At 49.8% G+C, this 22,828-nt stretch overlaps 1 protein-coding gene across 1 annotated transcript in view; it reads right to left on the bottom strand.

Annotated features, from left to right (window-relative positions):
• The window catches only part of Tusp (WD40 superfamily protein Tusp), a 159,231-nt gene that overhangs the window by 37,154 nt on the left and 99,249 nt on the right, over nt 1-22,828 (bottom strand). Inside the window, exon 2 of the mRNA XM_077685015.1 lies at nt 12,316-12,609. Coding sequence (XP_077541141.1) covers nt 12,316-12,609 — 294 coding nt within the window. The remainder of the gene's footprint in view (nt 1-12,315; nt 12,610-22,828) is intronic.

The following is a 22,828-nucleotide window of genomic DNA, read 5'->3' as shown; positions in this document are numbered from 1 at the left end:
TTCGAACAGGCCCAGTTACGCGCTGACAGCAAAGTTGAATGGGGGCAGCCCGTTTTTCAATTTGAAGTCGCGCGAGGACGAGATAAGCGGCCGTGGCTGCGCACGGGAAGCGAGCGGCTCAGCCGTGAACAGCTGCATGGAATGGGAGGCGAGCACGCGGAGTGTTCAAGCGAGCGCGCCCGGCATGGGAGCAGAGCCAAGGGGTAGCCCCGTTGTCGCGGGTGTAGAGCCGCCAGCTGCTTTTGCACCGGATGCTGCGCTAATGCATGCTGAACTTGCTGGCACGGGCAGTACCCAAATTCTAATCGGTGGACCGGAGGAGGCTGGAGTCGTGCAGGAAAGTCTTGGGGCCCGCCGCGCTCTAAATTCCGCTCAAAAGTTGCACGAGAAAGTGAACGCCGTGTCGGGCGTTCAGGCGCTCGCCCAGAGGAGAAGGGAGAGAGAAGACGAGAAAGCATGTGATGAGACGGAGCGGAAAAGAGACGGAGCTGACGATCGGGCTGAAGAAAAGCAGGAGTTAAAGGCGGATAAGGGAGCTGAGAAGGTAGACTGGGTTGAACAGGTAGAAAATGGAAGAGGAACTGAGAGAGAACGCGAGAAGACGGAGGATGAGGAGCTCAGAGCATTTGACGAGGGTAGGAACGATACGGAGATGTCGCGTGGGTTTGGTAGTCTTGAAGGTGAGAGTGTAACCGAGGAGGCCGATGGAGAACATGAAAACGCAGGCGTGGAGACTGCGAAACCAAGAATGGGAGCTCCCGAGGAGGTTGTGAAGGAGAGGGAAAAACCGTGTGAGGAGGCAGCTACAGTTGAAAGAGAGGAAGGAGACGCAATCGGCGATCTCGCGAAGCCGGTGTCTGAGATAGAGCTTCGTAGCTTTAGCGTTGGTTGCGGCCATTACCGAGATTTAGTCGGGAGCCGCGCTGGATGGGTTGACGCCCTAAGTTCTGCGACCTGGCAGTGTGTCACAGGCCCTAGTTCTGAGTTGTGCCAGGATGAGTGCGTGCTGGGACAGCCGAAAAACTGTCTTTGTCAGGCCGCTGCTCAGAATGCACCTAGCGTGCACGAGCGGTTCTTGGTAGTGACAGGTACTTGTGAGGTTGTGGTTGTGGGGCAGTCAGCGCGCAAGGGAAAGAATGATCCCGAGAAGGTCGTCGCGTTCGCGGGCCGCCATTACGCTCCAGCATCAACCCTGCGCTCACGCGGCCAGCGCGCAGCATTGCCTTACGTTGGGGCATTGGAGAGGCATGGCCACTTGGCCTATGGGACAGGAAGCGAAGTCGCATTTTGTGATACCACTCCGTCTTCCCCGAAGTTGTGTTCGCCTCATGGGGCTAAATTGTCGAGACTTGCGTTGACATTGCAACGCTGCGCGGTCTGGATCATCTGCAGAGGGGGCTGGAAGTACACGGATGCACTCCCCTGCTTTCAGATTGTTGCTTGGGGAGGCTAGTATTGAATTGCCTCCGAGCCTTAACACCGCCACGACGGACGTGAACGTTCCCGTTCACCCGTCCTTTTTCGTTGGTGGTGTGTGTGTGTGTGCCGCGGTTGTGCGGCGACGAGATGCCTTGAGTGCTCGATCCGTGCACCGAATTGATCGATCCGCGCACCGAACTGAACTTTCTGTGCACCGCAAGTGAGCGAAAGCACAGCTGGACATTCTTGAAGGAACGTTATCATGCTACGCCGTCACGGAGAACATTTGCGCGCGTGCGCATAGTGGCAATGCAAACTTTATTAACGTTTTATTTTTGTTGACTGCAAAGTTGCCCGCGTTCTTTACCAGTTCTAATTCCTTTTGTTCTTGTTGTCGAGTGCCGGAATGATTGTGCGCGTTTGCGGTTATAGCGCGCATCAGTGTTATAGCTTGAGTTGTCCCGTTGTTGGTGGCGTTTACGCGCTCCGGAGACACGACCCAATTTCTTTTTACCCGCACTTAGTGTTTTTAGCAATTTTCTGGTGTGTTTCCGGTTTGCTAGAGTATTCCGTCCCTGTTGAACGGCTAGTGAATAGGTTGTGTCTGTAGTTTAGGCTAGAGGGAGTTGGATCAGCTGGAGAAATAGAAGGGGGCTCATTTGTGGTTATACCTAGCTCCTTCCACGTGTTTTTTTGTTTGTTTGTTTGTTGGTTTATCCCGCTGTTATTGCGGAAGGAGAGTTGAAACGAGTGGCCCTTTTAAATTCTTTTCGGATTGACTGAACCAAGAGGCCCAGTAACCCTCTTAAAGGGGGGAGTTGTAAGGTCCACTTATGAGTTAGCGGCCAGGTGCCCGGGCTGCGCGTGAGAACGCGCCGCTCTGTCTGGCGACGTAGCACTGCCGACACTGCGCTGCAGCCACCGCTAATTCGTCGCGGCGTGCGCGGGAGACGGATTGTCTGGCCCTTCGCATTCCTCAAGGATAATCCCCCATTGAGAGGGCAGACGGCGGCGCCGGATTCCAGGAACGCCTGCCGGACCCGCTGGGATTACCGGCGTCTCCATTGTTGTCGCGCCCTGGTCAGCATGACGCACTGTCGCCGTCTTTCGTTTTCGCCCCGCGGGGTCGCTCGAACTTGCTCGTCTACGAGCGTGCCGTTGACCCGAAGGTGGCGGCGCCTCAATGAATATTCCGTGGCGTGCTGAGTGACAGCTGTCTACATGTATTTGGGCACGCCCATACGCGTGTACGAACGCTACAGGGGCGTTCCCGAGAGAGTGTGATCTCGAGGTTATATAAGACCCAACTTGGCCGTTGGTAATCGTTCTTGTCTGAGCGCTGAGCTGGCAGTTCCCGGCGAGACAAGGAGTCTCGACCGTTAACGCTAGGTTGGGATTTGTGAGCCCCCTAGTCGAGGTTAAGATCGCGTCGGAGGTTAAGGGTGCAGCGCCGCACCGGGCAACTAGACGGATCTCGCGGCGAGACAGAGTCTCGGCCGTGTTTTCTCGAGCGGTTTGTGTACGCTCCGAGAGTAGGAGAGTTAGACGAAGCTGAGGAGCTCGAGTGATTTGTGCGCACTCGGAGCTAGCGTCTAGCTGAAGTTTGCAGTTTTTCTTTTTATTTCTCATGTACCCAGTTTTCATACTGTAAATAGCTGTACATAAACTTACGTTTCCCTTAATCAACTTCAACGCCTCGAGTTCGTCAATTCGACCGCCATCTCCAAGAACTTCAACACCATCACCCAGCCAGCCTCCTGCCAAATCAACCGGAGCCCGGGCGATTGGGTTCCTGATCGACACCGGACTTCGGAGAATCCCATCTTCACTACGGTATTTAAAAAAAAAACATAGCCCAGAGGGTTTTTTATAGGTCACACGTGCCGTATTCAGACATCGTAATCAAGGCAAGAAGCTTACCGTCATTTGATGTTTTATTTAAGCAAATTGTTGTGCTAAATTATTTTTGGTGTACAGATTACAGAACTTTCCATGTCAAACCTATACCTCTGCGGCATATAACCTCGTTTTATGACGTTAAGGGTGCGTACACATTACGAAAGGCTGCAAGACCGTATTGTATACTGGCTTTTTTCAATGAATTACCTAAAGCAATTATTACTTTAACTGCGCGGAAACATTTGCGTGGTGCCATATATTCTTACGTAAGAGTGTTACTGAAATATTTATTTGTGCACGGTGCCCGTTTTTAAGAGTGAAGCCCCTTAGAGACTAGGGCTGTCGGAGACTTCTGTCGTCGTCATTTCATATAGTCAGGGTACTAAAACACCGGGACACTCGTTTTCCGACGCCTCGCGCTAGAACGTTTCATCTCCGTGGGTAAAAACGCGTACTAAAAGACACACCGGGACACTCGTTTTCCACTGCCTCGAGCTAGAACGCTTCGTGCTTCAGACACAAGAGTTTTAGAGCAAAGCTGTATGCCTCAACCCCCAAACCGCTACCCCCCTCCGTGCGCACAAACGCGAAGGCACCAAGAATACACTTCAACCCTGCATGCTTCGCCCTTCCCCAGTGCCTGTTTGCCCGTACGCATAAGTTCCCGCTTAAGTTCCCACTTACGAATAAGACACCAATAAGTCGAAGCCGTCCACGGCAAATAAGCCGGTTGCCAGAAAACCCGATGGAAACGCCACCGTACCCGAGCGCTTGTATCAGTTCCGGACAAACGACTTCTTACCTAGACAGCGCTAAAGTCGTAGTTCAGAACGTAGTCCCACGATTGATTGTAGGGTTTAACGCGCCGACGCAACGCAGGCGATGAGGCGCGCCGTGGTGGAGGGCTCCGGATTAATTTTGACCACGTGGGGATCGTTATGTGCGCCGAAATCTCGTACACACGGGCGTTTTTGCTTTCCACCTCCATCAGAAAAGCGGCCGCTGCGGCCGGGAATCGAACCAGCGACCTCGTGCTCAGCAGCGCAACGCTTTAGCCACTGAGCCACTGCGGCGGGTAGAACTTCGTCCCACACTTATCGCCTTCGGGCAAATGAGCCCAGCTTTCACGTTAGTGGAGATAGCCCGGTTTTTATTATTTCTTTGGTTTACAATTGTTTCTTGGTGATGAGGAAGCTTACGATGGCTTGCAAGAGTACGAATCGATTCCGGAAGCGTGATGAGTTTTGCTAAAAAATGCTAACAAATAGTTATAACCAATGCTGAATTTGTGTATTTTTGTTTGTATCTGTTTGTCTTCGTTTTTATTTGCCTTTTTATTGCCTTCTTTTGCTATTGTTTGTTATTTTCTCGTTTCTTTTTTCTTTGTTCACTTATTCTATTTTTGTTTGTGTCTCTTTGGCTTTATTTTTATTTGTCTTTTTTGCCTGTCTTTCTCTCTTTTATTCTCTTTGTTTGTTTTTTTGTTGTTGTTGTTGTTGTTGTTGTTGTATTCAGTTATCGGCGTTATCGCTATCAATGAGTACTTTTGACAGAAGTGATGACCGCTGGTGCCGGGCGACGCCGCCCAAGCCCACGTGAAGACGGTCTATGGTAGTAGGTTCTTTGAGGGCCCGTACCTGATGGTCCTCGGGCTTTGGCGGGCCGATTTTACCTCTGCACGCACTCTTTGATAACAAAAATTGTATTATTATTATTTTAAAAATTGCACAAAAATGCATGCCTGGCGAAGTTAAAGGAGTACTGACACACAAATTTTATGTTCCACTTTTATTGCTTTTATCGATGCTTAACGGGCTGGCAAACCCGAAACAGCACTTTAAATACTTCAGCGCTCGATAATTAATTACATTGAACGACCTGAACATCATTTGTTTCAAATTCCCGCGCTTTCATCCAGAAAGGCGCATATGACAGAATCCCGGCGTGACCTCACCGCTTTGTGCGGACGTAAAAACACTGCGGAGGCTGCAGGCGGCGTTGTTTCGACCGCGCCGCCGCCGGAGCTGAACGGCTGAGCTGCCTGAAGGGGCTAGGCCTACCATTGCTGCGGAAATTCAATGACCGCTTTCAAGAAAAAGTCGTGATGGCGACTTCTTTCGCGATTCCGGGCTATATTGGGCCTCCTCGAATCGATTATCATTCACGGATCGTCCGCGGACTGCCCGAGACGCGATCCGGCGCTCGATTTTTCCATGTATTCTTATGGGACCTCCACTCTGAAGGCAGTCTTCGGACTGCCCGCGGACCGTCCAGGACTGGTAAATCGAGGATCCCCATTATCGCTTCCTTTCCCGTGTGTGGAACTTTATTTTTGTCAACAGTGCCTTTCTGAGCAGCGGTTATGCCTGTAGCTCCGGGTACGTGCACCTATTTGTGAATGCGCCGGCGCCCGCTCGCCGCACGCGGGGCCGCTCGCGTGAAGTGACGTCACGAGTGTTTGACGAGCGCTGTCGCGTCACTTCTTTTGGTTTTCACGGGATGATGTCACGCTGATGTCCATTTGCTGAGTGCCGCTCCACGCGCTGCTCCGTCGACGCGATAAATGAGATCCAATTGAAGTAGGTTCTTCGCGTCGCAGGCCGCTCATTTTTCAGCCAGTGTATTCTGTTGAGTAAAGGAAGCGAACTGTGCAATAATATTATCGCCGAAAATTGGTGTCAGTACTGCTTTATATATCTGACCGTTATAATGGTGTATGTAGAGGTAAATCTGTAAAGGAAGGAACTAAAAATACAAAAAAAAACAGAGTAGGTATGCTTACGCATTATTAGTCAATTCTCGGAATTTGTGTGCGTTTTTGTTTTACCATTGAGAGACCAAAATAAATTGTAAATATTGCATTTCACCTGCCGTGGTGGCTCAGTGGCCAAGGCATTGTGCTGCTCAGCCCAAGTATGCGTGTACCATCCCGGCCACGGTGGCTTTTTTCTGACGTTGACAAAAATGCCCGTGTGTACGAGATTTCGGCGCACGTTAAAGACCCCCGGGTGGTCAAAATTAGTCCGGAGCCCTCTACTACGGCGCGCTTCATATCCTAGGGGAAGGTTCGGCGCGTTAAAGTAAAATATTGCGTTTTTTGAAGACTTGACCAGTTCGTTTCAGTTCGTTTGAGACAGAGTGATTCAGAAGAGCGTCAAAATTTGGGGAAAATGGATACTTGTAAATTTAGTTATCACGGGTGAATGGTCTGTTTGGCTTTGTTTCGCAACGAGTATGAGCACAGTGTTTAGTTGAAGGCTTGCCTTTTCCTGGGATTTCGCGGCCTGATCCTAGCTATATCTACTGGATGATTGAATTTGGCCTGCCGATTGCGCTGAAGCGCACACACAAACGGCTCAGCTGGGGCGCCATCCATGCTACACTGAGCGACCAAGCGCCGGCTTAGCAGCCGCTACGCTACGCCTGTCGCGGAGCGAGCACCTCATTGCAGATGAGCCACCAGGGAACCGAGCCGTCAGTCACCCTGATGGGGCGCTTTAATGGTGACGACTCACAAATTTACAATGATGATGATACTGGTGCATGCTTTGCTGGGCGCGATCTTGGTTGGTTGGTACCCACTCAGGGGGATTGGCCGAGTCAGATTTGTTGAAATGGTTAAGAATTAAAACTAATGGGCAAATCGAACTCAGGAGAATGTGAGGAACGTGATGTCAACAATTTGGAGAACCAAAGAAAACCATAGTAACTACAACATACTGAAGTAAAAATAGATACTACACCTACCGGAAAGAGAAAGTACGAGATGTGTTTTATTAGCAGGGTAACCGACCTGTCTGCGAAATAAAAGAGTGCAGAGCGCGACAAATATCCCCGTGGCAGAAACCTAGCCCCAATGCCCTAAATGACAGTAACTTCAAAACAAAGAAAGAAAGACCCAGTTGCCTGAGGGGATCTGCGGACGCAAAAGCACACAATCTCTTCTTCCTCCTCCTCGCCTGCTAGTCCCCAACGTCCTCACGGCTACAAAACAAATGTGGAAAACAATAACGTCTGACAGCAGGTCCCTGGCGAAAACATAGCACTGTAGTTCTTGGAAAACGCACGACACACAGGGTGGTTCAGACTAGATTGTCTTCTCGGTCCTCCTCTACATTTCTTCGATTTTTTTTGCCGGTGAGATCTGGAGCTTCATCTTCCATTGGTTCTTGGAGCTGGAGTGCTGGTTTCCTTGACCAGGACCATCGAGTTCTATGGTTGTCCCGCTCGATCAATGCGCTGCCGTCTGGCATCTGTCGAAGGCACCGAAACGTGACGACCTCACGGAGATGTCGATTTTCGAAAATACTCCTTTCTCGATCTTCTATAGTCGTTCGCACTCGAAATTCCTCAGGGGTGTCTTTGCCGTGATCGTGCGCCGTAGACGGCTGTTCCAAAGGTACACAAATCGCTCCGTTGATGGTCGTGTTTGTGTCCCGGAGGCAGGCGTTACGAATGCCAGCGTTACTGTCCGCTCATTGAAGTACTTGCGTCTGAAGAACGCCACACTTTATTTGCTGGGGGCTGGGTGTCATGCTATGTTTCTGGGGCGGACCCTGCAGCTTCGACTCAAGTGTAGTATTTTCGGCAACTAAACCGTTGACCTCGTTGCAACGGATCGTGTCCCCGGTCGCTATTCTCCACGTTTGGTCGGAGCCTACCAGAAGGCTCACGCCTGGCGCCTCTCGCATCTCTGGAATGGTTCTTTTGTCGGCCAGCGGACGGTATGCCTTTCTTAACTGTACAGTGAACGCTCCGTTTATGTACGTATCCGAGACGTTTTGACAAATCGTGGGTATGGTGAGTGCATCTATCACTTGCTGTGGCTCGTCTAACTGACTACGAAGTTGATTGATTGATTGTAGGGTTTAACGCGCCGATGCAACGCAGACGATGAGGCGGGCCGTGGTGGAGGGCTCCGGGTTAATTATGACCACCTGGGGATCTTTAACGTGCGCCGAAATCTCGTACACACGGTCGTTTTTGCTTTTCGCCTCCACCAGAAAAACGGCCGCCGCGGCCGGGAATCGAACCCGCGACCTCGTGCTCAGCAGCGCAACGCCTTAGCCACTGAACCACCGCGGCGGGTCTGACTACGAAGTCGCACCTCAATTGTTTTGCACTTTCGTATTTCACAAGGGAATGCCGACGCAAATGTATTGACGGGGAGGGCTCTCTCTCCCATGGCTTTTAATTCTAATCTCGAAGCAAGGTCGTCTTTGATAAAAATGTGCTGGCTGCCACCATCCAAAATGCCTCGTATGTAGCGCGCGTTGCTTGGACCGACGATCCACGACCGGAAGTTGTGGAGGTGAACGTCTTCGCCCAGCTGGCAGCGAGGGAGTGCAATAAGAGCTCTATGGGTGGCCAGCGTCTGCACCGGGAAATTGAAGGTGGTTTCGCTTTTGACCTCGTCTTGACTAGCCTTGTAGCCAGGGTCGCACATGACGGGTCCTTCTCTTGCATGTCAAACCCATTATCTTTCATCGGCACTCCTTTTACCGACAGCCGTCCTCGTACATTGGTAGCACCACATAGCTTTTGCCAACTCCTTCTTTTCGGGATGCTCAGAGAAGCCTTGCAGGCCTCGGTACCGTGCTTTAACGATTTGCAGAAAAAAAAGCACTTGTTACTTTCAGGCATCAAAGCTTGCGAGGCGAGCAGCACCGGTGTCGATTGGCCGTTACGTTCGAGAGGGTCACATTATCCTGTACAAGACCCTACTGGAGCACATTGCTCTCTTGCCTCGACCTAGATCTGCGAATACCGTAAAATTTGCTCCAGTTACCGGCAAGTCATTACGTTTGTTTCTCCAGAAGGAAATGATGCCGTGGCCGCTAATTTCTCCTGGAGGAGGACGTGTCGGTGAAACGCCAAGATGATCTCTTCCGGCAATGCCTCGAGCAGAATGTCGTATAGCATCGCCAAGCAGCTGCTCGTTGGGACATCCAACACGTTCAGGCAGCAGATGTTCAGCTGAACGTAGTCGTATAGGCTGCGATACTCTCTCGTGCCAGTTGCAGATGGCACGAGCTACAGTTTATGGAGTGTTATAAAATGCCGCTGTATAATACGGCTCTTGTCCCCGAACCTATCCTTGAGCATCTGGATGCCACTGTCATAGCACACCTCTGTTGTTGGAAATCGGGAAATGCCAGCTGCGGCTTCACCTTCCAGGTAGTTGCGAAGGTACTCAATCTTGCCAGTTGTGCTGAGAATCGGGTTGTCTGAGAGTCGTGTCTGAGAGTTGTCGTGTCTGAGTCGTGTCTGAGAGTTGTCTGAGAGTCGTAGGGACTGCACCATTAAACTGCTCCCAGAACGACATCCATTGACACACGTCCCCATCAAAAGGCTTGATGGCAAGCGTAGTGAAACGAGGTCCGAAGATCTGGGATGGAACCGTCGTTGAAGAAAGTGGCGTATTTATCGCCGCCGAGGGGGCATACTACGTAGTCCTGCCGACGCTGAGGTCCTCGAGCCGGCACTGAAGACTGGTCAGGTTCTCGAGCGTCTGGTCGTAGTAGTGCACCGCAGATTCGTACTCCCTTGCCGGATCCTTGACCGGAATCGCGTCCTCGATCTGGACGTCAATCCTGCCAAGCTCCTCGTGGCTGACTATGAGCTTGTCTATTACATTCCGCATCGCTGTTCTGTCAGCCCAGCCGCTCTCGGTAAGCGTTGTCACCTCGGTCACGATTCTTATCTCTTGGTCTCGCCTAGCACCACGTTTCGCTTTCGTCCGGTCCATCGTTGCGTTAAAATCTCGGCTGACTTGCTCGGCAGGTAGTCAGTTCCACGCGTTGTCTCCCTGGGTGCGGTTATGAGGAGGAGGAAGCTGCTCCGATCACCTTTTCACAAAAGGAACTCGTCGTCGTCGTGGATCATTGTCCACGTCGTTGGAAACCGCTCGTTTCCCTTGAGTTTAGGCTCCAAACAAAGTGCCGAACGAGGGGGTCGCTCCGAACGAGGTGTCGAACGAACTGCAACGAGGTGGTCGCTCCGCGACAACACCCTCGTTTAGTCACGCGGCACCAAGCGGCGAGGGTTCGAGAGAGCGAAGCTTTTATGCCTCGGCGCAGCGGATCCCGTGGCGTGACGTCACACCTGCCTCACTAGCGTTGCGGCGGCTCAACATCATTGCGACGCGAGAGAGAGAGAGAGAGAGAGAGAGAGAGAGACAAAACTTTATTAAACTGAACTGCTCTTTAGCGTGAGAAGTTGGTGTTCGTTGTTATCATCCCAACGACGACCGAGGCGGCCCTTGCGATCAGGGAGGTCTGTACCTCCCTGTCGTGGGATGCCAGTGCTTCTCTCCACTGCTCAGCTGTGGTGATTCGGGGATAGGGGTTTTGGGGGCAGGCCCACAGAATGTGGGGTAGGGTGGCTGGGGCTGTGCAGAGGGTGCAGTTCGGGGATGGGACTTGTGTTGGGTGGATTAGGTGCAGGCGGGTTGGGTGTGGGTATGTGTTTGTTTGTATGAACCTCCAGTCTTGCTCTTGGGCTGTTGTGAGTTCCGGGTGCGGGGGTGCTAGCTTTCGGCGGCAGAGGCGGTAATTTTCCGTAATGTCGGTATAGTTAAAGAGACTGTCTCTGGATGACCTTGCCCCGTGGGATGGGTCGGGCGCCATCCAGCTCGGAGGGTAAGATCTCGAGCCTGAGAGTGTGCGGTTTCGTTCCCTTCCTGTCCCGCGTGGGCCGGTGTCCAGAATATGTCTACTGGGATGAATGACCTTGCGAGCGTAGTAGAGCTTTCGCTGGAAGAACCACCTTGGAGTATTGCGAGCGTTATGCTCCACAACTCCTGCAACCACACCACGCGGTATTGGCAAAAGCGCTCATGTGACCCTCACCCCACTTTTTTATGCAGCTTAATCGCTCTCGTTTTAGATAGTTTACAGACAATTTGAATACGGCTCACTCCTCGGGATTCTTTGTGTTTTTGTCTGTCAGCAGAATGCGTTTGTAGTAAAGCCGACGATCTTCTTACGAATGCTCTGTAACTCTTTAACTAATTTGATTTTTTTTTTTTGCAAGTCAGCCTTCTCGGTATTTCGCCCAAGTTTGTTGTTTCTCCACTTTGTTCAGAACGGTATTAATTCAGCCTTGCTAGAAGGAAGCTTTCGGCAATGACCAACTTTCCATTAACAAGCAACGTGGAGAAACTCCAGGCCCTTTCCACTGGAACAGCATGAGGCCTTCCCGCCAAAGATGTTTTGATGGCTGTCACGTCTGACGTGGTGAACGAATGCCCACACTATTACAGCCATCACTATGGTGATGGCTACCGCTAAAGGCTCTAACGCCGTTAACAATAACCATAATTATCATCGCCCTCTTAAGTGAGTTTACAGACACAGCTTTTGTAGAGTAAGCTACACTGGCCGAGGTTGAGCAGTTTCGCGTGTGCCGTGAAGGGCCGTTCTGCGCATGCGCGAGAGGCATTGGATTGGATTCGATTAGATTGGCTTGGATTGGCTTGGCTTGGCTTGGCTTGGATTGGATTAAAGTGGATTGTGTTGGATTGAGTTGCGTCATAGCCGCGGCAGACGCACTGGCGCCGGCGTGTGCCCAGGTGTGCGCCTCAATTGCGCAGTAGCCAAGTCTTACGCTGCGCCGGAGCCGCTTGATAGCCGTTTCGCGTGGCTCGTGAAGAGCCGTGCTGAGCATGCGCGAGGAGCAGTGACGGGACAGGACTGGACTGGACTGGACTGGACTGAATGGGACTGGACTGGACTGGACTGGATTGGACTGGATTGCTGAACCTTAGCTCACGCTACGTATATCCTGGCATAGCAGAGCTAAAGCACTACTAATTTTGTTTTATTTGTAAGCAATTGGATAAAGTGCCGGTGTTAACCGCCATGACAGTTGCTAGAAACGTCTGTGTACTCGGAACCTACCGCTCAGCAGCCGTAACTATTTTGACGGGGGCCGCAATCAACGCCGGTCGCAACCGTGAAGTAAGTCTGTGGTAGCAGGTTCTTTGAGGGCTCGTACCTGGTGGTCGTCGGGCGTCCAGATCCCGCAGAGGACGGCGGCCCGGTCCAGGTGCAGCGTGGAGGACCAGTAGCGCTGGCCGGCCACCGATCCGACGAGCACGAAGCCGTCGCGGTAGCAGATGAGCGCCATGCGGCCATCGTGGCTCCAGGCGAAGTCGGTCACCTGGGTGTTGCGGTCGTTGATGAGCTCGATGGACCAGCGGCCCTCGTACTTGATCCACACGAAGATCACGCCGCTGCTGTCGCACGACGCCAGCTTCTGGTACGGCTCATTCCACTTCACCAGCGTCACCTGGGATAAGAAAAAAGAGTAAACGTCACACGACGATACGTCTTGCAGCGACCTCAGTTGTATCTTTCAGTTGCACGGGAAACAATATGGAGGAAAGCGCGGAATATTATTGCACCTTTAAGCTGGCTACATCGCGCCCAAAATATTGTTTTGTGGGAGTTTATTGTGACTATGTAGAGCAGTAAAAGCTTAAGATGGACTTCGAATTATTCAACACCGGCCTGTCCAGTCGTTTCGGAGGGCTGTCACAAGTGTTCTGGAATCAAGGACAAATTTCTTCCCTGGCGAGAAGGCCGTCACTTTAATGTTTCGAGATAACAACGGCAGCCTTCTCGGAATAAGTATCCTTAGGTCACCCCACTATATGATCATTAGCGGCACGCTTTGAATCGGGGCGTCGGTTGTCAGTAACTGACTTGCCTGTTTTATTCCACTTACTTGCCTTACTCTTTGCTAACCTAATAGGTTTGCCTCCCGCCATCTCCCCCTCACCCCTGTTTCAAACACCCATCACTCCCTCCCCCTTTTTTTCTCCCCCGGGTGTTCCAACTTCTCATCCCTATGATTACTCCTCCTGCGTACCCATCCCTTCCCTACTTTTCCTCCACCACCATTCCAGCCGCCTCTTCGTTACCTCTATGGCCCTGAAGTTGAGGCACCCCCTCATTCCAAGCCCCAAAACATCCGCCAAAGTCGTTTCCCCCTCGCCCCGTGGTGATCGTACCTCTGAGCAGACCCTGACAATGTGGTCTATAGTTTCCTAATCACTGCCGCAGCATGCACATGCTTCATCCTGCCGCCTGTAAACAGCAATGTATGCCCGGGTTCTCAGGCACCCCGCCCGTGCTTCGAAGAGCTAGTACGGCCGCTCGTATTGCAATAGAGTCATTCTTTCCCAATTTTTAGTTTCTCTGTCCTATAAGACTCCGGTGTTTTTGTCGCTTCCATTCTCTGTGCCCACTTCGTCGTCTCTGCTGCCTTGACCTGCTTTTCAACTGTTGTGTATGCCCCACCTTCCCCTACCGACTTTCCGTACCGCTAAGTCAGCTGTTTGGTCCTCCGTCTCCAGCGCGTATCCACCCTCCTCATATACAGCCTTTGGTCAGGATAACACATGTAATTGGGATAATACGGCAAATATAGATTACCAGCTCCTTAAAAATCGCTAAGTAAGAATAAGACAATATAAAAGACAAAGACGCGACGCATTGCGCTAGCAATGAACTTCTGTACGATTGCCAAAGCGTCGGCTTAGCGAAAATGTTAACTAACGCGTTAGCGTTCGCACTTGTACATCAGACTGCTCAGACTGCTCTTGGCAAAACGTCCGCCTAGCAATGCATTAGTGAATATTAGTGACGTCGACTATAGATGAGCTCCTTGTAAGGTAGTTCTTTCCAGAGTTCTTGTCATAGGCTTAAACTGCGAGTAAATTCGGCGACAAGTGTTGGTTCCCAAAAGCAACTGCAAATGCAGGCAGCCTTAAAGTTCGATCACAGAACATTCGCACCGTTTGGGACGCTTAGGCTAATGACGTCTTCCGCTTTTCCCTTCGCAGGGCCATACGGAAGAACTCGCGCGGGCGGGCTACTCTGACGTGATGGTTGTTAGCGAGAGATCAGCAACGCGGTGCCACCTAATTGCTTCTACCGCGAAGCAGCCGAAGCCAAATTTTGTTGCCCACCTGTTCCGTTTGTAGACGACACGGCCTCTGTTTAACGCTGCCTATTTTTATCGTACGCTTCGAACTACTGATGACATTGGAGTGAACGGAACACGGAACGGAACATGCAGCTTAGGTCGATACAGTGCTTAGCGCTCACGAGAAAATCGGTGGTAAAAGCGAGAAAAAAAACGGTACGTCCGCTGGAAACCAATTCTTAGTCTAAATCTTGTATCACTAAGACGTCATGACAGATAATTACACAGTAAGTCCGAGTACTCGAACACGTAAGTGCAGCTTTCTGCAGCTTTCTGTCTTTCTGTCCGAGTCTTTCTGTCTTTCTGCAGCTTTCTTGCAGCTTTCTGTCCGAGTTCTTTCATAAGTATTAACTTTGGCTTTCTTTATTGTTTTGTGGAGTATTTCCGTGGAGCTACTATTAAAGGCACGAGTTTGCTTCGTGTGCAACGTAGTGTTAGGGGGGCTGCTTACGCCAAGTTGCATAGACAGAGGAGCGGTTAGGCGCTCTTTTACAAGCAGCAACTTTTACTCGCAATTACACGAAAACTCGCGTCCAATGTGCCAGTAATTTCTGCGCCGTTTCGTATCCACAGAAAAATCTCGGATAATGCTATATATACTGTTTCTGAATACCGTCTATACATCGTTCGTATCTCTTCAATTTCGCACCACGTTTAGTTAAATTTAAAATGGACTTTTTCGTAGAAGCTAACATATTACATATTTTGTGAAACTCAAAGAATCGTGTTACAGTAAATACGCATGATTAGGTGCGCATTTCACTTTTCCGAGGAAATTCCTCTAGCTGCGGTATCTGTGTAATGGCTTCGATACACAAAGGACGTGTCTTTTCTGTGAGTCGCCTTTATCCGACGGCGAGCTCAAAATTCACGTTTCCAAGCTACGCTACAAGTCCGATAAGCTCGGAGTATCATAGCAGTTCTGTGCGAACCCGCACGGACGGAAAGTTCGTATGGATCAATCAAGCGAGTTTTAAAGCTTGCTAGATCGACTTGCCAGAGGTACTGTGGAGGTCTACGCCGTGTCTCCCAGGAAATCTCGTCGTTACCGAAAGTTCTAAAGCGTATGCTCACGCTATATAATACGCAGGGCAGGGTGCGGAATTAACACCGTGACGCCGCTGATCATGGCTTAAAGTCTTTCCAAGCAGCGGCGTGCGGCATACCTCGCGAACTTTACCAGGTTAATCCATCCAACAGTTTAGGACATCCGAGCGCGCTCGCTTAGAATGAACGTGCTAAACACCAGGGCGCTCTTACAGGCACGTTTATATATGGTGAAACGAAGCGCGAAAAAACCCAACGACAAATCGGGAGAAACATATACAACAGGACAGAGCGCTACCATCAATTAAAGTTTTTATTGGAAAATACGAAATTATATGCATGAAGAATGGAGACAAAGGTCGACTAAGCCGCTCCTAAGGTACGGATCGGCCCGCTCGAAAATCGTTAAGAATGGCATGGCCATATCGTGCATTAGGCCGGCCCCATCTAAATCCAGCCCCCATTCCGCTACGGGGGGCTAGGTTGATAGCTGCTGGTTTATCTGAAAACCTGTTGTCAAACGCATGTAAGAAGCCTGTGAAATGCGTGAAGTCGGGTTGTTGTTGTTCCGAGACTAACCGAGATAAGGAGAAAATCAGAATTAAAAAGATTGCGGTGGTGCCCTACATGCATATTATTTCGCACTGACTAAAGAAAGTGGGAAAAGTTTTGTGTTCAGTGGCCCGGGTAAGATTTGCCGTGTTTGCTAGGCTATTGAAAGAAGGGCTGCGTCATGCTCAGGGTCCGGCCTTCCTTCTATTAAACATAAGTATGCGGCATCTCGCGTGGCGGTGGTCCACAAAATACCACTGAAATGAAAATAAGTGTATATCGGTCAAAAGGACGCTGTTTGGATATTCGTCTGCGCGAGCATAAAGGGGCCCGGAACACCGATATGCTTTCACACCTATCTGCACATTGCTTGTCGTGTGGATGACACCCCCTGTTTATGGAAACTTCAATTTTATTTCGACACCGTGACAAAAAGACACTCGGAATTGTGGACGCAGCCGATATCGCGAAAATGGGTGAAAAATGTGTCCGTATACCCTCCGTATCTGTGTCTAACATTGCAATTAATTAACTGGATGTTACTTAAAAGATCCTTTCACTCGTGTCCGCCTTAAGTAATGCCGTATCTTATTTGGCGGTATCTCTTTTCTTCATGTATATAACTTCGTGTCTTCCACTGAAAACTTTACTTAATAGTAGCGCTCTGTCCAGTTGTATTTCTTCCTCCCGTATTGTCGTTTCTTTTTGCGCTTCGTTTCATTTTGCACCCTTACCAACTCGCCCAACTTAATTTGTTACTACACTTTTCTAAAAAGTGAATATTAAACGTTCCGGGAAATAAACCCTTTCGGGAAGGTTAGCTTTAGCTCCAAAACGACTAAGTTTAGCGAAAAAAGCACGGAAATGCTCCCACAAGTTTCGCAAATTCTTACGAAATCGTTCCACTTGGTTTATAAAGGGCGGTAATGATTAACTTAACGGTGGTCGACTGTTGACTAGTAATTACGCAAAAGTTTCACGATGTTTTTGGAAGTTATCTCGCACAACTAGTTCTGGGCTTTAAAGCTCGGCGTACGTCCGATTTAACGCTTACAAATGGTTTTACGCCGTTTTAGATAGACGCGCCCCTTTGTTCGGGCTTGCTGTTCATGCATCTTTAATTATCGCGGCAGGAAAGTTCTGCTGCCCAAAATAGTTAAACTCGGTGGGTTTGTACTCCGGATGAAACTACCGTGAGTGTATTTTATTTTTTCTGGTGGATCGACTAAAATTTCTTTCGTGAGTCATTTACGCAGCGAGCCTTCAGCTTTATGAGGATGCTGTAGCGCGATCTCTATATGGAACAGCAGTTCCCTTGAATTTATTTCTGGCTCGACCGCGCGTGAAGACCGGCCACTCGCTAATGGATAAACCGTTGAGTGAATGTTGTGGATCGTTCGCACAAAGGCACACTGCACCAGAGCGGAGAGGGGGGGAACGGATGTGTGTGCAGGGAGGGAGAAGAAGGAAGCGAAGTAAAAACGGAAACGGAAGAGCGGACGGGAAGGGTTGCCGTTTGCGACGCCGCCGCCATGACGCCGGGAAAAATCACCCTTTCGCAGGGGCGATGCTAAGGTTTACACTTTGAAAACGCACCGCACCGGCTTATCGCGTCTCCATTTCTGATATGCCAAAGACCGAACACGCCGGAGGAAAGAAAAAAGGAGGAGCCACGGAGACAGAAAAACTGGATGGCTTTGGACAAAATTTCGTCATAATGGGGTCTAAACGAGCGCATATTAGAAAGTGCTGGTGCGCGTTGTTCTCGAAATTCGGTTCTCGAGATAACGGAAATTGGAAAGAGGCACGGCCTTACGATAAAAGTTGCCCGAGGTCTACCTGACGAGATCTAAATGCCTGAAAAAAACAGAAAGCATGGCAGCGAAACGATCATGGAACAAAAAATATACCGAAAAAAATGGAGGGAGAAAAATAGACTAAAACGACAATACACAGCTTGAATTATTATGTTACATTCGCGGTATTGTGTGAGACATGGTAAAAAAAGAGCGCATTAAGTCATCATCCGTAACTTTGATAAAAACCATTTGTTTACAAAAGATGATTTTGCTTCATACTGGTGTATTACGTCCAATCTGCCCTGGTCTAGCTTAATAATGGTCTATTGTAAATACCAAATAAAAACAAATCATTAAATTAGGTTAATATAAAAGTAAAGGCGAGAGCTAAATTATTGATGGCAGTTGTATAGTAGTACACGTTCGAGGAAGAGCCCAGTGTGGTCGTTAATTTAGGCAACAGATCATTTAGCAATCTTGGCATGATACGAGATATCATTTGCATTCCATTGATTGCTCCTGTGCCATTTACAGGCCCATATTAAAAAGAGCGTGTATCCTAGGGAAGGATATTACAATTGTGGGATATCAACTTGAAAATGTGGTTTTAATATCGATTTTTTGGTGCGGAAGCACCGTTAGCCTATTTTTGCCGGTTCCATGGTGGTTTCGTCAAGCCTGTCTCGTGAATCTTAATTCATGAAGCCTCATTAGTGAAACCTTCCGTATTCTCAGATGCGCAAGGGTTAGTGCGTAGAAGAGGAAGGGGCGATGCGGTAGTGCAATGGCGCGGCGTTAAGCCTAACGTCACGCGTTGAGATCTAACGTCGAACCGGTAGCCCCAGCAGCTCTTCGTACAAGGAGTACGACGTTGCTTGACATGCAGTTAGGCTCAACGATAACGGTATGTTAAACACAACACAAAGTTTGGAGTGCCGTCCGCCGGCGCTCCAGATCAGCGCGAAAGGCACGGCTAGAGTGCCTCTGTGCCCGTACACTGCATACTGTGTGGTTACCCTGAAGCACAGGGATGTGTTACATACCGACCGGGTACCAGAGCTATTGGCAACTGCGGAACGTTTTCTAAGCAAGAACGTGGGCTGCTTTCGCATTTCATTTCATAATGGGCGCAGCCGATATCTGTCCTTTCTTTCTTATAAATGAGCAAGAACAAGCCGGTGAACGAAGGAAGTGGTGAACGTAATAATTCAATGTTTGTGAGGACTGGCTCCACGGGGTAACCTTAGGAAACGCCATGACTTACACGAATCATTTTTCTCTTCAGTAAAAATGAGCGGGCGATGTTCGTGCGAAAAAGGCAGCAGTACAGACGGGCGAGCACGACAAGGCGCTATAAATCGACATTTTATTCTTTCGCGGGGAGGGGGGGGGGGGGGTGATGGTAATGTATACAAACGACCGCTGACTTGCGATAACTTCCGTGCAAAAAAAAATTAACGTTGTCGTGCTCACGCCTAAACCAGTCAAATATTTCATCTAGTGTTTTTTTTTTGTTGTTAATTGTTGTTGTTGAACTGACAAGTTTAATTCTTCATCGAATATTATTGCATGAATTCGGTTTCTTTTTTTAAATAGCACAGTTTTTGTCCTGTCTGTTTTTATGTTGAGGCCGTTCGCGAGAAACCAGGCGTGATTTTGGAAACGGGCTCGGCTGTCGTAGCTGGGCAGTTTGTGTTGGCTGAAGAAAATTAACATGTGGTATCACGCGCGATATTCAGGAATTTAGCACGTTGTATATAATAACTGGATCGTCTGCACATGTGCTAAAGAGCGGTTGATTTAAATACTGTTTTAATGAACACCAGCCGTTCTCGGGTTGGCTGTCAAATCGTACGTAATGGCGCCTGTGCTTTAACTAGGAATTAAGTTGTTCCAATACCACACAGCAAATATCATAACACGCGGATTAAAGTAATAGAAGTTCAAGCGCCTTGTTGAATTCAAGAACTCCAACCAAAGTAAGTAATTGTATAAGAAATGTTCCTTCTTGTCCAAGCGGGGAAGGTGCATTAATTTACGTTTCCTGGAAGCGCATTGGGTTCTTTTAGACAACTTTTGTTTTTTAGATAAGTACACATTCGGCGAAAAAGGAATTTTCTGGTGTCTTCACAATTGTCTGCCGGTTGTCGGTTCGTCTCATCACAAGACCAGCCCAAGTCAATTTCTTTTTTTCTTTCATTGAGCTATGACATCTTTTACTCTAGTCTTGCCTCTGATCCAGGGAGCTCGTTTTTTGTCCCTGCGTGTTATTCCTAACATTATTCGTTCCATAGTCCGTTGACCCGACTTAAGTTTGCTTTCTAGCTGTTTAGAAAGGTGCCAAGTTTCAGCTCCGATATGTCATCACCGGCAGTATGCACTAATTGTAGATTTTTTTTTTTTTTGAGTGACATAGGTAGCTCACTTTTCATTGTTTGGGAATGCTTGCCGAGTGCTCCTAACCCACGGCCGTGCCTTCTGATTGTAGTTCCTCAAGCACTGTTTTCATGTCTAAGGAAAAAAATTAGTGCCCGTCCACTCTGTGAAGGGACCCGCCGCGGTGGATCAGTGACTAAGGCGTTGCGCTGCTCAGCACGAGGTCGCGGGTTCGATTCCCGGCCGCGGCGGCCGCTTTTCTGATGGAGGCGAAAAGCAAAAACGCCCGTGTGTACGACGTTTCGGCGCACGTTAAAGATCCCCAGCTGGTCAAAATTGATCAGGAGCCCTCCACTACGGCGCGCCTCATCGCCTGCGTTGCGTCGGCCCGTTAAACCCTACAATCAATCAATCAATCACTCTGTGAAGAATGACTTGCGAAGCTGGACACCGTCCACACCCATTCGCGCTTTTGTAGATTCTTCGCAATCATCTGATAACAGCGCTACCACCGTTGTCGGCCGATTGCGCAGTTTGTGAAAGAGGCATCGCTGGCTGCGAAGTGGCTGCAAATAACATTTGTGAATCAGGGTTTGGCGGTGGCGAGGAGGGACTGTCGAGCGGCGCCGAGTATAAAGCGCCTTCACCGGAAAGAAAAATGGGAAGAGGGGGGTGGACATATACTGCTTCGCATTAAAAAGCGGTTTCTGCGCATTTCTGGACCTATTCTTCTCTAGTTCGTGTTTACCCTCAGTTCCGTTCCCGAATCGCAGTAAGCGCCGCCGCCCGAGGCCGGGTAGAAGGCAATGCGCAGGGTCCTTTCCCGATCCACCGATGTGCGCCACTTACCCCGTTTCTGCGGCAGCCGTTACATCACAACATCTCACAAACGCGGGTGCCGAGGCGAGTTGCGTCAACGCCTCCAAGAGGCGAAAAAAAGCCTCCGTACTGCCACGCCCCCCCCCCCCCCCCCTCTCCTGATATTCCCGAATCTGATAGTCTACCTCACTGTAAGCGACATGTCTTCACCTAGGTATTAAGAAGACCAAGATGCACGCTCTTCGTACCCCTGTAATAACGTAGTGCGGCGGGGGCTTTCTGTGTGTACCCAGGGCGCGTTCATCGCATCCGCGGCCCAAAGTGGTCCGACGAAAGAGAGGAGGCGAGGACGTAATGAACCCCGCGGCCCGCTTCGCTCGGCTCGAACCCTTCTTTTCATGGCTCGGATCGCTGCCCGCTGCTCAAGTTGCTCTCCTCGGCGTATAAGCGCGATCGATAATAGGGTGCAGGCAGCGGCCACACAACTCGTCGCCACTTGGGCTCCCCGGCGTCTGTCCGCGCGAGATACAGCGGGCCGCTGAAACCAATTTCGCCTTGGAGGAAAGAGCTCCGTTACGTCTATGTGTACACACGGGAAAATCAAGGCGCTGCGTGAGCCAGAAGTCGCACTTTCACATCGCCGCTCAAGCAGTTCCCTTGCGACTAAGAGCGCCGCGACATTTCAGATTACTTCGCTCTTCAAGCCCAAGTTAAATCAGGCGCCGGGCAGTCCTCCAGGGAATTAGGAGATTACGGTATTCGCTTCGCCTGGAGGCGTTGCCTACGCTAAGCAGAGATGGTTGGGAATCATATTACAGTAAACAGGTCAAGCGGATACTTCAAAAGAAAGTAAAGGTCACAGATGGCACTTTAAGGATGAAAGAGTCTGTTTTCTAACGTTACGTTCATTTGATTCTAGAGGGCACCGCTTGCAACGAATACACCCTGATGCTGTGCTGAGTGTTTTTGCAGACTCGCCGTAACAAAGAAAAAGGCGTGAACCCATAAGCTCGGCTTGCTTTGTATAACAGTAATTTGTTATGCTCTTACTGTTAGCAGCGTGCATCAGCGTACGGTGCTCCACGGTTGCGTTTGAACCGGGGCCAACAAAACGAAAAAAATGTTCCTCATACTCATATCTGAGCCCGGTACTCTGAGTACCACATTTAGCAACAATTGCGGCAGAGCTATACTCGCCTTAGGCAAGTTGGCAAAGCATGGCACAACTGGAAAGCGAGAACGTCTAATGGAAACAGCAACGAGGGCAAGACGACGCAAATCTTTTACGGCCGGCCTTCTTCCTTAGTTGTCCCCTCCGACGTCGTCCCTTTCCAGCTGTGCGAACAATTTAGGGTATTCGCCATAAATAATAGATGAATTCGAACAAAACAACGTTTTTACCTACATCGTTAAACAGCGCCTGAATACAAGGATGGTGCCCTCCTCTCCCCCCCCCCCCCTTTTAAATTGTTCCGGTCTTCAAGCGCTGCTTAACGATGTCCAAAAACTTACTAGCCCAACTGTCGGTTCTGATTTTAGCTATATTCTTGTACGTGTGTTCTACTCCCGAAAGATGCTACTGAGCCACCACTCTTGCCTAACGCCCCCAAAAATGAAAAAAAGAACACCATCTTCCCGTAGGGGAATCGTGAGTAGTATGCGAAGCAGCCATGGGGTCGACTGAAGTTCCCAACAGTTTTCAGTTCGTCGTCTCCGTTGACGTTCAGCTTCGCGTGCCTTCGTTGTATCAGTAGCTTCTCGACGCAGTTTGAATGAGTGAAGGACATAAGGCGCGTTCGTAGCACATGCTCCCGCCTCGGTTTGTAGCGCAGTGGGAAGAGCGCCACGTACCTCCCGTTGCGGCCAGAAAGTCGTGGGATCGAAACCGGGCGCCGCCTTACTATTTCTTTTTGTAGTGGACTGCG

Source organism: Haemaphysalis longicornis, unplaced genomic scaffold, assembly GCF_048455015.1.
Source record: "Haemaphysalis longicornis isolate Haplotype H1 unplaced genomic scaffold, Haemaphysalis longicornis Haplotype H1 scaffold_9, whole genome shotgun sequence".
NCBI lineage: Eukaryota > Metazoa > Arthropoda > Arachnida > Ixodida > Ixodidae > Haemaphysalis > Haemaphysalis longicornis.
Note: the sequence above shows the minus strand (reverse complement) of the source record. Positions and strands in the feature narration are given on the sequence as shown.